This window comes from Plectropomus leopardus, chromosome 15 (assembly GCF_008729295.1).
Source record: "Plectropomus leopardus isolate mb chromosome 15, YSFRI_Pleo_2.0, whole genome shotgun sequence".
In the NCBI taxonomy this organism is placed as follows: domain Eukaryota; kingdom Metazoa; phylum Chordata; class Actinopteri; order Perciformes; family Serranidae; genus Plectropomus; species Plectropomus leopardus.
Window position 1 is genome coordinate 19,072,357 of NC_056477.1, and position 21,746 is coordinate 19,094,102.

Consider the following 21,746-nt stretch of genomic DNA (forward strand, 5'->3'; position numbering starts at 1 on the left):
GCTACACGGCAATTCAAAGATGCTCTAAGACGGAGGCTGCATAAAAAAATAATGCTCTGCCCCAATTGGACCAATGTTGGAATATCTAAATGCAGAAGTGTCTTAGGAGAGATTTTTTTTTCTCTCTGCTCACGAGATCACAGAGATTTGGTGCAGTCACTCTGATTTATCTGTGATTCTAAATTTGATTATCTCTCCTTGAGGTTTTTGGCACTGTGATTCTGTGTGACATCTCCGTTACTGCCCGCGAGCAGTGACACACTTTATGCAATATTAAAATCCTGGTTTCAGGAGTCAGTGAAGGAATGATTCAGAGCATTACAAGTTAGTGGTCATTTGGTCTTATTAGTGGATTTAATAAGAGTGCACCACAGTTGATAATTTGTGCAGTTTCTACGGTGTTATTGGCAATACCTGCTGCCTGCTCCTCTTTCAAAACACCCGTTTATTTTCAAGGGTGGTGATAAAAATCACACTCTGTATTTCCTGTTTTTCTATCATTGGATTTGCAGGGGGACAAAAGCATGTCTGTTTTGCTTATAATGGGGTTCTTTTCACCACCAAGGACACTGCTTCCATTATGCAAGTATTTATTTCCATATCACTGTATCATGTCATGTGGTGGACATGGGAGAAATCAAATACTGGGTCACACCGTCGTAGGTAAACAAGATGGAGAGTGATGCTCCGTTGTTTAGTGCCATGCGCCGTCATAGGCTTTTAATAGTTATATGCTGCCCCCAAGTGGCATTACAGGAATGAGGAAAATCACAAGAAATGAGACCAGCTGTAATGAAAAGACTAATTATCTCTTGTTTCTTTAGACACTATACATTTACAACAAAACAGTGTGAATATTGTTGGTAATACTAATGTGACTTCCTGATTACTGCCTCCCCCCTCCTGGTTTGAGGGAAATAGCGTTCAGTGAGAATTGAGAAATTTGATGCCCTATCTAATGGTGCGATCACTACAGAAAATGCAAGTCAGAATGATGTGTTTTTATGGGCCATTAACTATGTTTACCTTCAATGTTTTCTGCCTCTGTCAAACTGCTTTACTCATCCACTCTGTCCTCCTTTCGATCTCTCCCCCTCTCTCTCCTTCTCTCAGCGTGTCTTTAATGTATGTGGTTTGTATGCATGCATGTGTCTTAACCATTGTTTGGACTGTCCTGCAGGCAAAGGTCCAGAGACTATTTTTGCGGGTCAGAATCTGAACGATAATGAGTGGCACACAGTGCGTGTGTTCAGGAGGGGCAAGAGTTTGAAACTGACCGTAGATGATCTGCTGCCCGTGGAAGGTACTTCTCATCTTCTGTTCGTCTGACAGAATCCCATTTTTCTTCTATAAACTTAATTATGTATCAAATTTTTGGGGGGGCTCACAAATTCTGGGTAAGACACTAGCTCTGTAGTGTATTACTCTTTACTATACTGTGCTGTTCCTACTCTGAAGAGAGCGTCATGCATGTCTTTTTCCTAAATGCATTATTAATGCTCTTCTAACAGAGTGATGTTAAATAAATGTGTAAAAATGGCTAAGAAATTAAATAAAAAGCCATAATGTGCTGAATTTTGCTATCATAGGGGGAAAAATACCATTTTAAGTTACTGTTTGTTTTACAACTGTTAAACAGACTTTCTGACCGGGCTTGTTTTCCTTGAGCAGTAGAAAATGTGAAAATAATTTTAGACATGCAGACTGTACAGTTCTGTTTTTAGCTTGTCTGTGAAGAACATTTTGCACCTCTGTTGTCTTTTCTAAAACCTGAAGTTTTCATGACTAATTCACAGTTTAAACAGAGCACTAAAACCTAACAAAAGACACTGCATTCTGCTTGTAAAGCTAAAATGATATCATTCTGGAGTGCCACTTTCATTTCTCCCCATTTTATTTTTTCTGGATTTCTTTAACATCATATGTTGTCACTGTTATTATTTGGAGGATCTGTAGTTGGCCCTTAAATTGCAAAGCATGGCCCCTTTAATTCTTGTATACCCCTCGTAACGTTCTCTCTCCCTCCTCCATCTGCTGATCAAAGGTCAAATGGCAGGTGACCACACCCAGCTGGAGTTCCATAACATTGAGACGGGCATTGTCACAGAGAAGCGCTTCATGTCCATGGTGCCGTCCAACTTTATCGGTCATCTCCAGAGCCTCTCCTTCAACGGCATGGCCTACATAGACCTCTGTAAAAACGGTGACATTGATTACTGTGAGCTCAATGCCATGATTGGCTTCAAGAACATCATTGCTGATCCAGTCACCTTCAAGTCACGCTCCAGCTATGTGACCCTCACTACTCTGCAGGCCTACTACTCCATGCACCTTTTCTTTCAGTTCAAAACCACCTCGTCCGATGGCCTCATCCTGTTTAACAGCGGGGATGGCAATGACTTCATCGTGGTGGAGCTGGTCAAAGGGTACGTAAAATGAATGTGTTTTCAAATGTTTACATTAGATGTAGTCACATTCGCTTGCTCCAGCTGGGTTTTCCTGCCTCCATGCCGTTGATTGCTGGAGGTGTTATATTTTCTGGCTGTCTTTCCGTCTGTTTGTCTTTCATTCACATTCTCATGAGTGTGATCTCTTGAGAAAGCCTTGAGAGAATTTCTTTAAATTTGGCATAAAAATACTGTTGAATTCAAAGATGAACTTAGCCTTTGGTGTTCATAGGTCAAAGTTCAAGGTCTCTGTGACTTGTCTGTCTCAATTTTGTGTGAATCTAATGTCTGAAGATCACCTCGAGGGAATTTTTAAAAAATTTGTCACAGACGTCTACTTGGACTGAAACGAAAACAGGTTAGAATTTGGTGGTTAAAGGTCAAAGTCACTGTGACCTCAAAAAACATGTTTTTGGCTGCAAGTCATGAATTCATACAGTAATTATGACAGCATTTCACATCAGTGTCTAATAGGATATAATGATGAAATGATGACATTTTATATCCAAAAGGTCGAAGGTCAATTTCACTGTGCCATCATAATGTAAAATTTAACTGCAACTTAACTGGTTTGCGGAGGCTTACAACAGCCAAGCAGTAATTCTAGTTTAGACCCTAAAGTAGCAAACCATGAGATATTTTGTTCTGTCTGAATTACATTTGACTACATTTTTGGAGCAGGAGTCATCGCTGTGGTGTTTTATGTAGCCCTGCTGTGAAATAACCTGTCAAACAAGAGAGTTTCCAGACCTCTGATATGCTTTTAGGGGAATTTGTACATGAAGTTTGGCGCGGGTGACTCTTTTTTTGGTTAGCTGCTCATGCTACAGTCACTTCACATCTCTTGTCTTTGCACACACATCACCTCATTTGCCAGGCAGACCTACCTGCTACCAGGTTTAAAGACCAGCAATGCTTAAAACTGTGTTAAATTCTTTTTTTTTATACATGTAATATACAATATATGTAAATATGAATGTAGCAAGATGTTTATTTATGTAAGAATCTCCATCTGAATGGATTATGATTTGAACAATGCAGCTCTTCATACTTCATGACATTTTTTGACAGCTTATGCCATTAACATGGGAATTCAAATTCTTTTCTTATCACCTCTATGCCAGAATATTTACTGAAAGAGCTGTCGGCTATTACTGTTCTTTTTAATCTTCATGAAGGCACAACAAATACCCAACATAAAAGGGAATCAACTACACAAGGGCGCATTTCTTATTGCTGAAATGCGGCTATGGAATGACCTTCTTTTAAGAAATGCCTGAAGTTAAGGTATTATTCAATGTGCTAAACATTAAAGTCATACATTTTAATTAAAACGGGCATGCAAATCATAAATAGCCTGTAGACCAAAGAATTTAAGACCAATTTGTTCAGCACCGCCCACAACCTTTTGTTAATGCTGCAACCTGCCAATTATTTTGCTTCTTCTCAGACAGCTGCACTTTGTGATACTCTCATATCTGCACATTTGAATGCAAAGGCACAGAGCAACAGCAATGAACATACACACACACACACACACATACCTCAGTTTTCAGAGGTTTATCATGCTTTTCTAGTTTCTCTACTTTTCGGTTTTATTATTGGTGTTAAAATCTGATGCATTTTGTCTGTAAGGACTTGAAAACAAATTTGTGGGTCATGCGCTGTATAGAAACTGGACTGAAATAAATTTTTGCATAGTTTTGGATTTTGGAAACCTCTACAAAGCCTTTTTCACAATGCAACGCTTTGATGTCCTTCCATACTGTCCAGAATTGCTTCCACTCATGTTGTTTATTTGTTTCCAGTTACCTGCACTATGTGTCTGACATGGGAAACGGAGCCCACTTGATCAAAGGCAACTCTAACAAGCCCCTCAACGACAACCACTGGCACAATGTCATAATCTCCAGGGACACCAACAACCTCCACACTGTCAAGATTGATACCAAGATCACCACGCAAACAACCACAGGGGCCAAAAACCTGGACCTGAAGGGTACGTAGGCATATATATTAGATTCCATTAAATTGGGGCAGCAGTGGCCTTGAGGTTTGCAGAGGCGGGTTTGTCACTGAAAGGTTGCACCAACAGGACAAACCCTGCAGGGGTGGTGGGAAAAGCAATGTTTGGCTTTCACTCTTTACCAGCACTAAGGTGCCCTTGAGCAAAAATCTCAACACCCATCTGTTAAGTAGCCATCACTAAAGGTGTGCGTGCGGAGCAGGGAGTTCATAGGAAAGATCATAGTGCTCAGCAGAACAATATTTAATAGGTTGTTTGACAGAATAATCAGTTATGAAGATAAACACTTTTCTTACTGAAGGGCTATTGACATTTCTAGTGTATTAAATTGAAGAATGGTGTAATTATTGTTATTAAAAATTGTAAATGAAAGAGTAGAAAAACAGATGACACATTTCTAGCTTGGACTTGAATAAACAATACTGATATCAAATTGTACAATGAAATGCAAATTGACACAATTAGCAACATTATTTTGGCAAAGACTTACAATTAACCTGCATTCTTTTACTGGAATAAAATACTTTATGAAACAACTATCATCATTAATAAGAGATGACACAAAGTTTCTGGTTTTTAGACAGGAAAGTTTTTTGTGATCCAAGTTACTGTGCTGGCTAAAGTTTTTAAGCTAAGTTTATAATTTTAATTTAAAATGCTCAGAATTACTGGAGAGGGGGCCGACAAAATGTTGTTTGATAATTTTTGAAAGTTTTTTTTTCTTTCATTAGTTTTCAAGAATTGAATATGTCTGAAAATACACATTAACATGAAACCAACATATGTTGTCTTTTTGACAAAAGACAAAAAAAGCCTGAAAAAAACATTTACTTGACTTCACGAGACTACAGCCTAAAGCCAATTTTGCCCTCTGCCTGAAAATCTGCCCATAATATATAATGCAGTTTTATATTAGATATGTGGTAGGGGGTTCCTGCTCTGTCTCTCTTTCAGCAAAGGGGTCCTTGGCCTCAAAAATGTTTCAGACCCAAGCTTTACTGTAACAAGCTTGATATGGTAAGCTTGGTACTGTGTTTTGTCTCCACTAGGTGTCAGTATTGCCATATCTCTTCACAGGTAACCTTTACATTGGTGGGGTGGCGAAGGAAATGTACAAGGAGCTGCCCAAATTGGTGCACGCCAAGGAAGGTTTTCAAGGTTGTCTCGCATCAGTGGATCTGAACGGGCGGCTCCCAGACTTGATGTCAGATGCTCTGGACTGTGTGGGACAGATAGAAAGAGGATGTGAAGGTGAGTAGTCCCTCAGACCATAAAAGAAAATTTTTCAGCAGTATGTTGCTTTCAAACTTTGTTGTTTTTTTTTTTTTAAATCCATGGAGTTTACCACACGCTCTACCCAAAGCTCAGGTTTATTTGTTTTATTAATAGATGCGTAAAAAGAGGAATGTTCAATTAAATATGTTTAAATTCTCTTAATTACTCTGGTTTTCGCTCAGCACCACAAACCCATCCTAAAGGGTCCTTACGACACCATGCAGCGCCCCATTGCTGCTCAGTTCTCTCATACCCGCACTTGTCCGATAAGGACACATGCACACTGTGAAGCACACCCACACTGCCAACCTGTGGCACATAATTTAACATCTATAAAGTGTGTTAGTATTCTGTTAGAATGCATCAAGCTCTGACACTCCTCCACAGGCAATCATTTCTGTTTCACTTAGCCATAATCTGATTATTCTCTCTGCCATATTTGTACTGCCAGTGTTATTTCCCATTTTATCCCCATTCTGTTTTGCTCTATGCATGCTTGCTGGATCTGAGAGTTTGCCAGAAGCAATCCTTTTGAATTATGTATGAAGCCTTTGTTGCATGCATGAATATCATTTGCCCAGTCTAATGTGTGCACCACATTCAGAGACAATATTTGATTTATTTTTCAACTTCACTCACTTAGTTTAATTTCACAATTCATCCACTCTTTTTCTATTGAGTACGCAACTTCTGATCTTTTCATGTTTCCGACATAACAAATGTAATCGAATTCAGCGCCCTGTGCAGGGTCTGTCAAACTTGCAGGGCTTTTTTTTTTCGTTTTGTGCCACACGCTATCACCGGTTGCTCTCAATGGAAAATGGCGTCCATGATAACACATTTATTGAATTGTACTAAAGGAGTCAGAAGGAAGCATATAGTTGCTGATAGTATTTGACATCAACAGGCATTAGATAAAATATGCAGCTTTCTTTTACTGGAAATTTACTTAATAAATGGACAAATCATATCTACGTCTCATAATAATGACCTAACAATTGCATTTCTTTTCTTCATTCTGCTGATGCCATTTTGAGAGAAGTTGCTCTAACAGTTTGGCTTAATCTGGCCTCCATTACACATTACAATTTTTTCCCCCTCTGGCTCTTTCTGAGGACAGACATTGGTCTCATTACTCGCTCTGTCTCTCCTGCTTTAACAGTCTGTGTTTCTGTTACTCCATCTTTGACGTCTTGATGCTTTACTAACAGCTGGTATACTTTGCCTTTTCCTTTCCTATTATTTTGCTGACAAAAGTTGCATTGATGAAAGCTGACTTGCAAGGTAGATAGCTTTGTCTGTTTGATACAGAGTCTGATGTCTCCCCCCACCCACCCCCTTGCATCAATTCCTCTGCCCCCCCTCACCTCTCCACAGTCTCTACCTCCACACTTTACACTCCCTGAACAAGATGGCTACGTAATTTGAATTCACCCACCTGCCATATGGAATGGGCTTCAGTCCCATAGGAATACAAGTATCATCTTGTATAAAAGTCTATGGGGCTTACGGGTACATTTGTACCCGTTTTTTATTGGACATAACTTTGTTTTTGTCCACGGTTATGTTTTTTCTTTTCTTCATTTTTAACCGTACATAGAAGAGATACTCTTGCATGTCTTAAAATACTCTTTATAACAATGATGTCTCCCGCATGAATTCCCTACATAAAAAATTGAGGGTTTTAACTCAAACTTCAGTCATTTTCATGTATTACATGAAATGAATCATTGTTATATGTTTACCAATGCCATATTCCTGTTAAAGTTTTAGGCAATCTATAACCGTTTTCTAAGTAGAAACTATTGAGCAGCAGGCTTCAGTTCTTTAAAAGAAAGTCATGCTGCAAAACAAATAGCGGCAGTGGCCAGTAATTAAAGTCAATTCAGATGCAATTTCATAAATTAATAGCACTGTAACTACATTAGTTACTGAGTTTGCAATTAACATAAATTTAAAATGATGCAATTGCATTACTCTCTAAGTCATGCTTTACATATTAATCAGATAACATTACAGAACATAACTTATCCTCTTAAAAAGTCTGAATGAAAAATATAATTCTGTATCTAAATCATTTGAAATTCTGATGCATGTTACTCACTAGACATAGTTATTAATATGCCATTACACATCTGTTGTTTACTTGACTCCCAAGTCTAGTTACATTAGGCTCCATGACATTTGACACATAAGGCACATTATAATATAAAGGATTTTATCAGAAGTGGAATCATGAGTCTGTCATGTAGTTAGAAGCAGTCTAAATCGTTCTGTCATGAATTTAACAGATTTTTTCTTTGTGTGTCCAAAAGGACATTTTAGTTTTTGCATTTTTCAGCCTTGAGTGGGCAACAGCTTAAACTATTAAGTGGTTACCATAGTTACTCTGAGGCTGAGCAGCATCTACTATGGCTACACTTCATAGTGCTTTCACAAGGATTCGGGCAGAAGGTGGATGGAAAACTTGATATCATTTTAGTGGCCCAGAGTAGGATGGTGAAATTAGGTGAGGCCAATAGAGAATACCAGCAATAGTAATGTTAGACTGCATTGTCTGTATTTCCAGTAAAAGAATTAAGTTAAACTTTTTCCCTCATCCACAGTGGAATTTCCAAGTGGATGTTCTGTAGTAAAATGTGGACAATATGGACAATAAGAAGCTGCATATTATAGCAACGTGCATTACTAGAATAAGTGCAGAAATATTTAACATTAAATAATTTTACTTATTTCACTCTTTGTAAACAATATAAGAAAAAATATAGTCACATGTTTAATTTGGCTACCCTGCCACTCCTTCTGACTGAAAGAAAACATATAAGGCCGAGACTGTCACACACAGTCTGTCAATTGTCAAATTCAAGAGCAAATAAATGCACAATAGAATACATACACACTTCATCACTATAATGACTAAACTATCAAAAAAGGTTTATGTGTTCCATGTGGGTTAATCGTGGCTTCAAAGTGGAGTGTTACATTCAAATATTCTGCCGGTGACTATTTTCTAATAATAATAAACAAATGAAAATGGCCTGAGTTGTAGAGTCAGTGGTACAAAACCCCCACAAAATCCATTACTAAAATATCCGACAGACTAAGAAATATAAAAATAACAACATTCATCTTTACTAACCTGTTCCACTTCACTACCATTTCTCCATTAACTGAACTAACTCAGCATTTCTGTCACACAGATTGTAGAGTCTGTACAGCTGTATTCTTATTTAGCTCAGACTAACAGAAAGACTGAGTGACTGATGCGCTGATAAAATGATGGAAATAATAGATGCAGAAGCACGATGTTTAAACACTTTGACTTTAAAAGCACAATTGCACTGCTGTTTAAAAGCTGATAAATAGCTTGAGTCCCTACTGCTTATGAACTGAGTATTATTGTCCACTGACCCCATTCACAGCTGGTAAATAGCATGCGTTCTTTGACTGCACTAACCGTCTGCACAGGTGGTCAGGGACGCCTGGCAGTTGGAAGAAGAAAAGGTGAACTGGATTACAGTGTGTGCTGTAGACATATTTTTGTCAGTGGTATAACAATAATGAAACTACGTCACATCTAGACATTGTTTAAACACACTTATGTACAAAAACCAGATGTGTCATTTCATTTAACATCTGAAATTCAGGACTCACTAATGACTGTTTAATCCAGGCATTGAAGTCATGTTTTTGTACATGTGAGAGGTTTTTGGTGTGTTTGCTAACTGAATACACTTGAGGGTTTGGGCAGGTAGTTGGCTACGGTCTTGAAATTAAAAGCAGTTTTTATGTAAAGAATACACAATATGGCCAAATACACATTTCTAGTATTTGCATAGCATATGTATGTTTGTTCTGTGCGTGCTTCCATTTTGCAGAAGCCTGTTGTCTGTATGTTCTGCGTGACATTTAATTTCACTGCAGACTCAATCTGCAGACTGTGCTGCTGGTTATTATGAAAGTCTGCTCACCGAGTTGCTATTTGTCTCCATATTCAGGCCCCAGCACTACATGCCAGGAGGACTCGTGTGCCAACCAGGGTGTGTGCCTTCAGCAGTGGGAGGGCTTCAGCTGTGACTGCAGCATGACGACATTTGGGGGGCCGCTGTGCAATGATGGTAGGATTCCTCTTCATGGTTCATAAGTCTCATTTTAAATGTGACCATCACTGTATTCTCTGTGTCCTTCCTATAACAGTAATTGATGATTCTTTTCATTTAATTCAAGTCCAAACAGATCACACGTAATAACACGCTGCATACACATCTCTGAGCTTTAGATGCATAATTCATTCCATCTGTTAAACTAATTAAACTTGTCCAGGAAAATCTTGGTGTCAGACCTTCAAAGGTGGGTGTTATCATTAACAGCAGGGTCATTCTTATCCTATGCTCTCACACAGCGTTTGCGTTCCAGCTCATTATTGTTTCCTGTCTGTGCACTATATTTGTGTTCTCACGATGCACGACATTTGCCAGAAATATGACACATTTGCTTTGTAAACTTTCCAATTGAACTAAGTAGGGGCCCAAATGGTGCTGTGTGCTGTGTCTTGGTCAATTAGAATGAGTCTTGACACAACTTGTTTTTCAATAGTTCTGCTTTGAATAAATATTGTCTTCACTGAGGGTTTTGGAAGCTGTTGGGACTCTCCAGGGCAGAAACGTTCACATATGTGACATCTGGCTGGCAGTTCAGTGAAAGCTCATTAAAGTTTGAGAGATGCACCACTAGAGGGAGCAACGGACATTGTGTTCTGCTAAATATAACATCAGCAAGTCATTTAAGCAAACAAAATGAATGACATCAAGCCAGAAATGTGCTTATTATTTATTTGATGTTAACCATAATGCATGCTCTTTAGTTTTGCGTCGGCCGATGCGAATTAAAACCTCATACACACTGTAAATATTACGCTGTCTTTGAGCCGCATGGTGCAGTTTAAAAGTTCTGTGATATTAATCTCCCTTAAAGACAGTTAAATAGGGGTTTTGTTTAAGGGACTCAGAGCTCATTAATGTTTAGTTTTTGAGAGAACTAGGGTAATGTCTGTTCCTCCTTTAGAAAATGGGCTACTTCCCTATGCAAAACATGCACAAGGGGATTTCGTTTGGTCATTATTTTCTTCTGCAGCAGTTCACACAGTAAGGGGTGAATGGGCAAAGTGCTAAACTGCATTAAGGAGGAAAGAACAGAGTGGGCACTCTGGAGATGACACAAAAGCAAAGGAGAGAGAGCACCATAAATGTTAATGCATTCTGTGTCACTTCTACCAGCTTGATAAGACCCCATCTTTTGTTATCAGCGGAAAGTGTTAATAGATTCCCGTGCAGCCTCACATGCTGGACATATCTGCTGCCCATGATAACACTAAAAGGATTCCTCTGTCCGTGAGATGTGAGCTTGAGTGTGGCTCGTCCTGATCCTAGCCCTCCTCTGCCCGTTTTACTCTCCCTTTTATTCCTCAGTCCGTGTTTGGATCAACAGAGGAGTAGGGCTGTGCTGGAGGTGTTGAGGGATATTTTTGATGGCGAACTCCTCGTGAACCTGCCTTGTACGTTAGAGGGAGAAGAAATGCAGTTTGGAACTTCTTTTTTTTTTTTTAATCTTTCTTCCTGTCATACATATTCATTCAGAGCAGGCCCATACAGCTCATTTACAGCACAGGGAGAGAGTGGCTCACAGGACATGTACGCATATATTATATCTGAGCAAAAGTGCTCTACCTGCCGAGTCTAGTTACTGTAGCTAGTCTCATTATTCCTACTGACCTGACAAAACAAAAGGACGGATCAATGTGAAGGCCCAAGGGATCGAATATGTAACCACAAAAAACAAAAAAACATACTTTCCAAGAAATCTTTTTCACTACGCATAGACTAGTCCTCAGAATAGTGATGCAAGGCATCCTCAGTCTGCCAAGGAAATTCTATGAGGAGGAAAAATGAAGCTGGAGATGGTGGGGTTTTATCTGTGTTGATGGATTGTCATGGGGATAGAGGAGAAGGGGGAGCGGCAAAGGAACGAGAGAAGCGTCTCTGAGGAAAATATCACTTTTTACCAGCTATATTTGCATAAGCTGAAATGCAGGCAATTTACAACAGAGCAATGGGTCTCCGAGAAAGCAACTTACATGGGGAGCTCACTGCATTTCCACATATTTCTCTAGAGGGTAGTCTGCCTTCTGACAAGGAGAAAAACTCCATTTCTCAGCCTCTGGCCCCATAACGTTCACAGTCAGGATGCATTGTACAGCCATCAGTCACAAATCATAAGGGAACCAATATTATGTCTGATAGTACAATACCATCTCATCGTTCATCTCATGTAAATTCAAAATGTAAATTTATTTTATTTATAAAACTGTGTATCAATTGCCGTGCGCAGTTGTGCAGTAAGTTTACTGTCAACATCAGTTTACTGTGGTGCACACAATCTGAACAACAAAAGAAAAAAACTTCTGAAAAAACAGGACGAAAAAAACAGTTTGCGACAGTAAATTGCAATTAAAATAATGTAATAATTTCTTAACTGTGTAGATTATTATGTGATGAAAATAGGCTAGGAAGGCGTGTATTTTTTTCATACCTGTGTATATGGTAATTGATGGCATTTGTGTAAAAAAACAACCCTGCAAATGCTACTGGCGATGTTAGTCATCATTGTCTACCCTACAATTCTGTTTCTAAAATGCAATTAATAGACTTCATGATTATGAGCTAAGCTGATAATTGTTTGACTAAAGAATATTTTTTAATATTTTTGGCATTCTGAAACTACTTCTTTTGCCTCTGTTTGTCGCTGTACAGAGAGAAATGAGCTGGCTTGGCATCATTTTTAAAACAAGCTAATTAAAACGAAAAGTGTTCCCATAAATCACTGCATTTCATGTTATGGCCAAACACACATGGCTTTTTAGTGGTTTTATCCTATGGGGATGCAGAGGAACACAATATATGAGAGAACGAGACATCAACAACGTTTTTCTCATTTGCACATCTTACATTCACATATCAAAGGAGAATCTTTAGTAAGAGAGAGAATGACATTGTGCACGTTGTTGCCAGTCAATAATGTGACTTTTTTTCTGAGGGTATCTTCATAGCTCTTCTATTTTTTGTTTTTCAGTGCATACTTTTGCTTTTTACAAATATTTCTGTTGCCTCAACAGTAAACAATAAGCATGGCATGTACTGTATGTCTTACATGTATCCACATACGCTCTGTGAGAGGTTTCATTTCTTTGGATCAATCCACCATTTCTTGGCTGTGCTGTGAATGTCTCATAATAAAAGTATTTCAACTTCTCAGAGAAGCGCTACACCTTTCAGCTCAGAATGATTGGCGGGATGATGACATAGATACAAAAACAATCTTCAGATCTTTTCTTCATCATCTCTCAAACACTTCATCCCAGTGATGTGCCAGTACTTTTTTTTTTGAATGAACTGTGGACACAGTGTCTTAGAGTTGTATTTTTAGAACCAATTATCCCCACTGGATACCTACAGTCAGTGAAACTAGGGGAGATAAAAAAAAAAAGAAATACAAGCCACAGCAGCCAAGATGAATCTTTCTCAGATCATCATGCACGTGAGATGAACTATGATGGTCGTGAGTGGTGTTAAGCATGCATTTGGTCTCATCTCTACAAGCTGCTTTTGATGCCAACAGGAATAAAATGGCATGTGGAACACATTTCTGTTAGTGACCCAGAAAGGAGACGCAGACTGTATCCGTGTGTGATGAAGTCATCAGTACTGTTGTGTGCAAGCACAAAATGATGCTGGTAACCAGCCAACAGCAGAACATTACCAGTATCTTCTTCTCAGCTTAGAGTATGAGTTGATAATGCCATGTTGCATTTTGTCTTCTCTGTAATGTCCACTGGGCTGTAAAAATAGTGTTCTAGTTTTCATTCAGAAGCTGGCTTGGCATGTGAGTGTGTGTTTGTGGGACTTAAACTCCAGTCTAGACGTCCTGAGGGAGTTTGCCTGCAGTGGTCAAGCATCTCAGTGTAATGTACAGAGACAAACAGAATGGTGTTTGCTGTTGAGCTAAAGTGGGTCGAGGAGAGGCTACAGCGAGGGGTATGCCTGGCCTTCACGCAATTTTGGTCTCGCCTGATTGCTCCTCCATACAGTCTTATAGCCAGAGCTATTAGTGCCATGTCAATATTGTATCAACAATGGAGGTTGTGTGGGTCTCCTCTCCATTGTCTCTGCCCAAGGGGCAAGGATGAGCCCCTCTCATATGATTCTAATGTGTCTGAGTCAATGCTCGTTCTGGTGCCTTTGTAGCTTTTAGAATAGACTGTCTCGGCCCCAGGCTCGGTATCCACTGTGTGATCTGCATTAGACATGGGTCTGATTTTTCTTAAGCACATACAGAAGAAAGTTAAAGGACCCTATTTTTGCAATGTGATGTTCTTCATGTAGACTAAAGACAGCTACTGTGTATCACAGAGTATCCAACACTGATACATTTGTTGCATCAGTCCGCAAAAGTAAGAATTCACATAAATATTTTAAAAAGGCTTAGAAACTCAGAATATCAGAAATCTAAGAAAGTTCAGAAAATCAAGAAAACCAGCGCACCGAGTGGTGGATTTCACTGACAATTATCATATTGGAAATAGCAATGCGTCGCGTTCAATTTTGCTAGGATTCTGCGATGTCCAAGTTTTGTAGACAAATTATTCAAGCATAGCACTGAGAATTTGCATGTACAATAATTTGCCCCAGTTTAGCCTCTTGCAAAACTTCAGGCATCTTCCTCAAATTTTCTTTTCATATAAAATAGGGCACTTGTGTTTCAGTACAGTCGTGACGATCCTCCAGATTTAACATGCAGATAAGCACACACACACAAGTGCATACACACAGGCTGAAAGTACAGCAGACAGTTTTGTCTCAGTCTTCTGTGGTGGCATGCAAGGATTAGACCACTTAGTTTGGTTTGGATCAATATAAGGGGACACTCAGTTCGGTAGTGAGGCCAAGAGGATATAAGGCACTGGAGTAAACAGCCTGCTGTCACATGGAAGTAATGTTCTCTTTGGCCTGGATGTGGCCCCCTTTTAACGCAGCTCAGCGAAACAAATCTATGGGTCTGAAAATATTTGGGCTTCAGTGTGTATTGAGAGCTTGGCCTAGTATTGAACAGCCATTGTGCCCCAAGATATGAGAGAAGCAGTCTTAAGTGCTTCTGTGTGTTCACTTCAGTAACCATTCCCCCAAATGTGCACAGACGCTTACACGAATCACAGCACATCCAATGTAAAGTTTAACTGATCTGTTGTGAGGCAGCTGAGGGCTTTTCAAATGTACAATAAAATGACTATTTCATGTTATCAATGGAGATTTTTTTTTTTCTAAAACGCTACATCACCCTTGAAATATTGAATTTTATGCCTCCATGCTGGTGACAGTCATGGCCGAAGGCATTATGTTTCCAGGCTGTCCGTCCATCCCATTCTAGTGAATGTGATATCTCGTGAGTTCCTTGAGGGAATTTCACCAAATATGGCACAAATGTCCACTTGGATTCAAAAAGAAACTAACTAGATTTTGGTGGTCAAAGGTCAAGGTAACTGTGACCTTACTTCTGTCCTATTTTCATGTATGCAATATCTCAGGCACACAGAGGAAATGTCATTAAAGGTCTACTTGTCCACATCAAGGATGAACTGAATAGAATCTGGTGGTCATGAGTCAAGGTCACAGTGACCTCAGAAAACTTTTTTTTTTTTTAATATAACCCAAGAGTTCATACGCTGACAAATTTCATGTAAATGTTTAATCGGATAAAATGACGTGATTTTATTTTGTATCCATTATGGAAAATGATATTGCACCTTTCTACCTTTCCCAGAAAGCTTTAGAATTTGCCTCGCATTAGCCCATTCACACACATTCATACAACAGTGGTGGTTGCCGGAGATTGAAATGCTAATGTTGTGATTAAAAAAATAAGAAATTAAAAAATAAATACACATTACCTCTTATTAGATTCCATACAATACTTATTCGATTTTAATACAAGTCGTTGCCACATCTAGAATGTAAGTCTTGACAGACAAGGATGTAAGCTGCAATTTGATTGGTAAGCACACATAACCATGAGGCAGTAATTCTAGTTTAACTACAAACAAAAAACAAACAAACAAAAAAAAAGAAAATGCATGATTAAGTAATTGGCACCTAGTTTTAGTGTACAAATGCAACCTAAAGCCCAGCCAATACATTAAAAAAGTAATTTTGGATATAGTATGATCATATTTATGACGCTAAAGTCTGGTGTTAGTACAGTGATAGTGTCTGGTGATATGATACTTACTGCCAACAAATCCATGAAAAGCCCACAGTCAAGTGACTTAATCAGACTAAAAATGTCTGAGTCTCCACAGCTTGAAATACAGTATGTAACTCTATGTTATATAGATTAATTGTTCGTTGTTGTTGCCTAATTAGCTATTACAAACAGTGAGCCATACTGTGGCACTCGGTGACTTGTTCCTTTATTCCCATGAGCATGGTAACTGTATTTATTTTAGAGTCAGTGTGTATTAATCGGCCTCTGAAAATAGTCTCCAACAAATGTCTATACAGTATACGTCAATGTGTGAAGCTGTACAGTATAGGAGGGTGTGAATCTGCACTTATTTTCAGATTTATTCCATTATAGCCACTGTTTGAGATGGATACTGAGATAGACTGTTTCTCAAGATTTTATCATCCCTGGGTTATCGAATGAGGCTTCATCATTATGTCCTCTTGTTGTTCCACTTTTACTTTCACTTATTCTCCATCTCCAACTCAATATAAGTAGCCTCTGTCTGGCCTAATTATTTTTCAATAATTTCCTCATACTGATTGAGTGTCTGAATTTAAATGGGTTTCTGTGCCAGGAAGCAGTGGCCATATGTGGATAAAGGCTGTTGGCATGGAAACCAGGTCTCCTCTCCTCCCACCATGGATGCTGTAACATGTCTGTAACTTTGTCCAAACTGCGCTGTCGCTGCAGGAAGTGGAGTTGAATCTCTAACATGGTTGAGCTGGCTTGATAGAAAACTGAATTCTCATTAATCTGACTCACATACATACACATGACTTGGTTGTTCACTTGACTGATGGTAAAACATAGAATGCAGCTGTGAGGAGGCATGACACTTGCTTATTATGTGATGTAGCTTCATGCTGACACAGTGGCATTAGTGTGCAGGAACAGCAGTGTCTGACATATGCTGGATTGCTTCATAAGGCCATGCTGCTGTTCATATGGTGTGACAGAGCTCTGATGTGCCCTCAACAATGCAGGCTTAGTTGGGGAGAGCACTGCCTGTGCTTTTGTCTATTACATAAGTTTTTGAACATTATTTTTGTGTCAGTGAACAGTATGTGCTCAGATCAGAGTTGAGCATTAGCATTACGTACATTTAGTTGTCTTTATTGTTATCTCTGCTGTAGTCAGAATCTCATCCAGAACTCATTGCAGTTCAGTGGCGAGAACCTCATCTTTGAGGAGGTTTTTATTAATTGGTAGCCCGGAGCGGCATGTTGACAGGTAATAAGACGCTGTTGTTTCTCCACAACACAATACTAATTAAAGTGTTGACTAGAAGACAGAGTATCTGCTAAACTACCCTGCTGGGTAATACACTGACACTGAGAATATTCCCCGTTCTGGTATACTCAGGCTATTGAACATGACACCTGGGAGAACTGTGCCGAGAATCTAAAATATCCTTTAAAAAAAAAGCAAAACAAAACAAAAAAACAAGATTGCTTGCTTGTATTCAACTATTTGAAAACTTTTTGATTACTTCTGTTGAAATTCTGTGAGTAATTTAGCAGTCAGAAGTCATTTAATTGAGGAGAAAATCTGATTTTCAGTTCAGTGAATTGCAAATTCTGCTTCTGACGGACACTGTAATCAAAACTAGCAACAAGAAAAAAAAACATTTTCCAAGTAAAGGGAACATAAGCAGTGGTTTGTTCTGTAATTAGAAACAAATTATAGACATTTCTATCATTCATTGTCTCTGAGTACAGAACTATAAATATATGTTACCCGTCTTTGACAGGCTGAAGGTCAGACTTAACATTACAATAACAGCATGTGCAGAAGCAGACAAAGAGGCCAAAGAATACGTTCACCATGACAGCTATAATTATGTGACCCACCTGCTTGGAGAGATCATTTCTTTAGTTCCAGGTGAGCCAAAGAACTTTACTGGCTGTCTATCATTATTGGCTTAATGACAAACCTATTATGTCCTCAGTGACCTGTGGAGCCAGAATTTGGTGAGTTGGAGAGCTCCAACTGTGACCACAGATCTAGAGTTAGTCAAACAGGACTCTGCTGCAGCTATGCCCACTGTGACATTGACATATTGACAACATGCCACAAGATGAGTCTGATGAATGGAATTAATTGTGCAATTCAATTTTGATGAACATGGTCTACCCCTCTTTTACCTAATCAGAGGTAAAAGAAAAAAAAAACAGCTAAAATGTGATACTCCATGTATTAGAATTGCACATGCTTCACTGCTGTTTAGCATGAGCATTTTGTACAATGGTACTGCAGCAGGCTTCTTTTCCATTTCAAAGAAACCACTGTGTTGGCTCTGCAGGGGTCCTGTTGGCTTACTACAGTGCAGCACAAGAAGTTGTGACTCTACGTTTTTAAGCAGTGCAATGTAACTTCATCTGGCAGCATAAAGTGTTGGCCAATACAATGCGTGCGGGTAAACACACCAAAGAAAATACCTCATACCACCATCACTAAATCCTTCAAATGAAACACGAAAATCCCTCTAGAATGACACAGATTTTCTGATCTGCCGCTTCTATCAGAAGGAAGCATATAATTTGTTTGTGTCCAGTGCTTGGTTATGATTTAGTGAGGTTTAGGCAAAAAAACAGCTTGGTTAGGCGTGGAAAAAAGATAATGGTTTGAGTTAAAATAAGTGCTTTGTTAAGGTCTGGGAGACATAGTTTGGGTTAAGGTTAGGGGAGCTTCATCGTCATGGTTACAGTACTAACCACTTGGTTAAGATTAAGACACAATTACAGTTTTGCTTAAAATCTTCAGCCAACTCTGTAGAAGACTTTACTTCATAATGCCTATAGCTCATTTTCAATGGAGGCTGTTGCCAGAATCTTCTGTCCGAGGCTTTCCTTTCCTTTCCTTTCACGTAAGCCAGCTCCGCTTGAAGTCAGTCTAGAGGTTCATGTTCCCAGTGTCTTTTGGCTGGCCTCTGTTTCTTGTGCTTTTGGGGTTTTGATATAAGGGCCTGCATAGTGATGCTGGCATTAGGTTTCCAGAGGGTGTGGCCAATCTGTCCTCATTTTCCTCTCTTAATCTCCTTTTCCACATGATGTTGGCCCATTCTCTGCCAGAGATTGTTGTTGATAATCATATCTGGCCAGTAGATACTCAAGATCCACCCCAGGCAGCTGTTGATGAATGTTTATACTGTCATTGTTGTCTTGGTTGTGCTCAACACTCCTGATCCATGGAGCACTATAGACTTAATGTCGGGGCTGAAGAGTTTGAGCTTTGTCCGCTGGCTCATTTCTTTTGCAGCTGCAGTGTTCTCCAGTCAGTAGGAAATAGGAAAAGAAAATTAATGAACTTTTCAGAGTTATGCAATTTTGCCTCGAGGAAGCCCAAGGATAAGCACCATAGCATGGTGTCTTGGCCCCTGATGTTGCCTTGTATTACATTTCCTTAACTTGTATAAAGCGACACACCCTTTTTTACACCAGAATATCTAATTGCATTGTTTTGTAGTAATACTACTTCTGGTGTGAAAGCCCCTCCAAGTTTCAATTAAGTATTGAGACCCAGAGAAGCCATCTGACATGCTTGATGGATAAACTCCTACCCCTTAACATGTTTTATTGTAAGAAATAACTTACGATGTGATACATTGTTGGACATGCACTATGCCAGCAGTATAGCCACAGGAGCATCTAAATAAACTTGTAAAATACTGTCACACAGCAAATGAAAGAGCCTTTGTTTCAAGAGGGGCCTGTCAGCCTGTCTCCATAGCAAACAAACTACTGTTTAGTATGTCTAACCATAGCTGTGTGCGCCAAGTAATATTAACAATATGCACAAAGGGCTTAGACAACACAAGCTCTCCTCTGTTTCTCCATAATGTGGAGGTCAATAGAACTTACTCATCTGAACTGTCCTTGAACTCACATAGCTTTTCTAAATGTTTAAGCATAAAGGAGAGATTTCTATGTGGCACGACTCAAATCCTCTCTTATCTGCACACAGCGAGGGTGGAGAGCACACACTGATCACTGACTTTCTCAGCCAAAGTCCGTCACAGCCAAAGAGCTGTCCTGACTGAGTGATTTAGAGAGGAAACCTGCTTAATGGGCTTGAAATATTTTAGACAGGATTTTTGATGTTGGGCGCAGCCACCTCAGTAGCAACCTGGAGAATGGATCCAGTACTAGTAGTGTTTCTAATGTAATGTATGCAGACAGCTGTGGTCACGCTGCCTCACTTATTCTGTATGTGATACACTTTTCACAAATGTATGTTGCTTGCTGTGTTTAAGGCTGCTGGCCCCTGGATTTCATTGCATGCATTTGACATTACAGTATCAGATTCGAAAATGCGAGTGTCTGGTCTTCACAACCTCTCTTGGCTTTAGTCAGTTCAAGTCAAGTCAGTTTTATTTATAAAGCCCATTATCACAAATCAATGTTTGCCTCAGAGGGGCTTTACAGCAGATGACATCCCTCTGACCTTAGACCCTCACATGCACTAAGGACCCCCCCCCCCCCCCCCCAAAAAAAAAACCCTGTAATGGGGGTGGGGGGTGGGGGGGTAGAAATCTCAGGAAAAGCGACTGAGGAGGGATCCCTCTTCCAGGACGGACAGATGAGCAATAGATATTGTAAATAACAATTACATTACAGTAATGACATAAAGGAAAGAGAGAGAGAGAGGAAGAGCGATGGGGAGAGATGCACAGCAATAATGCTAACAATAACATATAATATAAAAGTCATAGACATAAAATTAATAAATGCAATACATGATAGCATGTGATGGTGCATGCAAATATCATAAGTGTTGATAAGAGTGGAGGCATGGCTCATAATAATGACAGTAGAAGTTTGCCTCATGCAGGATCACTACATTGGTGGAATCAATACAGCTATGTATTTGTGCTAAATGACCATATAAGAGGCTTGTCAGAGTCCAGTTAACTGGATTTTAAACATGCATTTAGGATTTGAATTATTGGACTTCAATATGGTGAAGTTGCTCTAACAGCAACAGTTACTTCCAGGTGGACAACTGGCAATGGATTTCAAATGTGGAGATATGTGAAATCAGCATAATTGTTTATTTCTGTTGTCAATTTTAGTAACGTTTAAAGATATAAAGTTAAACAGTGGTTCTGGAAAGCAAAATTACCGTTGTTGTCAATGGAGTCTGGTGGCTTTGAGATAACAGATTCAGTTCCCATTGGAAAGGGCTGTCTGACGGCAAGGTAAAGAGGTGAAAATATTCTAAATATAGCTCACACTTCAACTGATTTTTTCTTTTTTTTCTTTTAGGATACAGCATTTGCTCAGTGCTGTTTCATTTTATGTACGTGAAGCAAGGGGGTTTCTGCCAGGAAGTTATTGTAAACAAACACAGTGATTCAGTCTATAGGCTTGAGCACTCCTCACTGTGACATAGCACCTTTCATTTTGCATGCACTTTTGGCCAATTATGCTGCCAAGACTCCAAAACAATGACACACATTAAAGTGCCAGATCCCCTTACATGCTACATCTCCCTAGCAGCTAAGTGTGTCACCGCCGGGGACTGCATGTTAGTCCCCTCTAACCCCCCCCCCCCCCCCCATTTCTCCAAAGTAACTTTACAGGAATCTATTCTAAAGCTAACCCTGTGTGCTTCCTTAACATGCGGCAGACATTGTTCAGCTGTTCCTCTTTACCTGCTCCACT

At 39.3% G+C, this 21,746-nt stretch overlaps 1 protein-coding gene across 5 annotated transcripts in view; it reads left to right on the top strand.

The window, feature by feature from the left end:
- Positions 1 to 21,746, top strand: part of LOC121954421 (neurexin-1a) — a 283,197-nt gene that overhangs the window by 134,726 nt on the left and 126,725 nt on the right. For all 5 annotated transcript variants that reach the window (XM_042501908.1, XM_042501911.1, XM_042501913.1 and 2 more), the window contains 5 exons: positions 1,181 to 1,303; positions 2,045 to 2,426; positions 4,256 to 4,446; positions 5,551 to 5,724; positions 9,747 to 9,866. In XM_042501908.1, the coding sequence (XP_042357842.1) occupies positions 1,181 to 1,303; positions 2,045 to 2,426; positions 4,256 to 4,446; positions 5,551 to 5,724; positions 9,747 to 9,866 (990 nt within the window). The remainder of the gene's footprint in view (positions 1 to 1,180; positions 1,304 to 2,044; positions 2,427 to 4,255; positions 4,447 to 5,550; positions 5,725 to 9,746; positions 9,867 to 21,746) is intronic.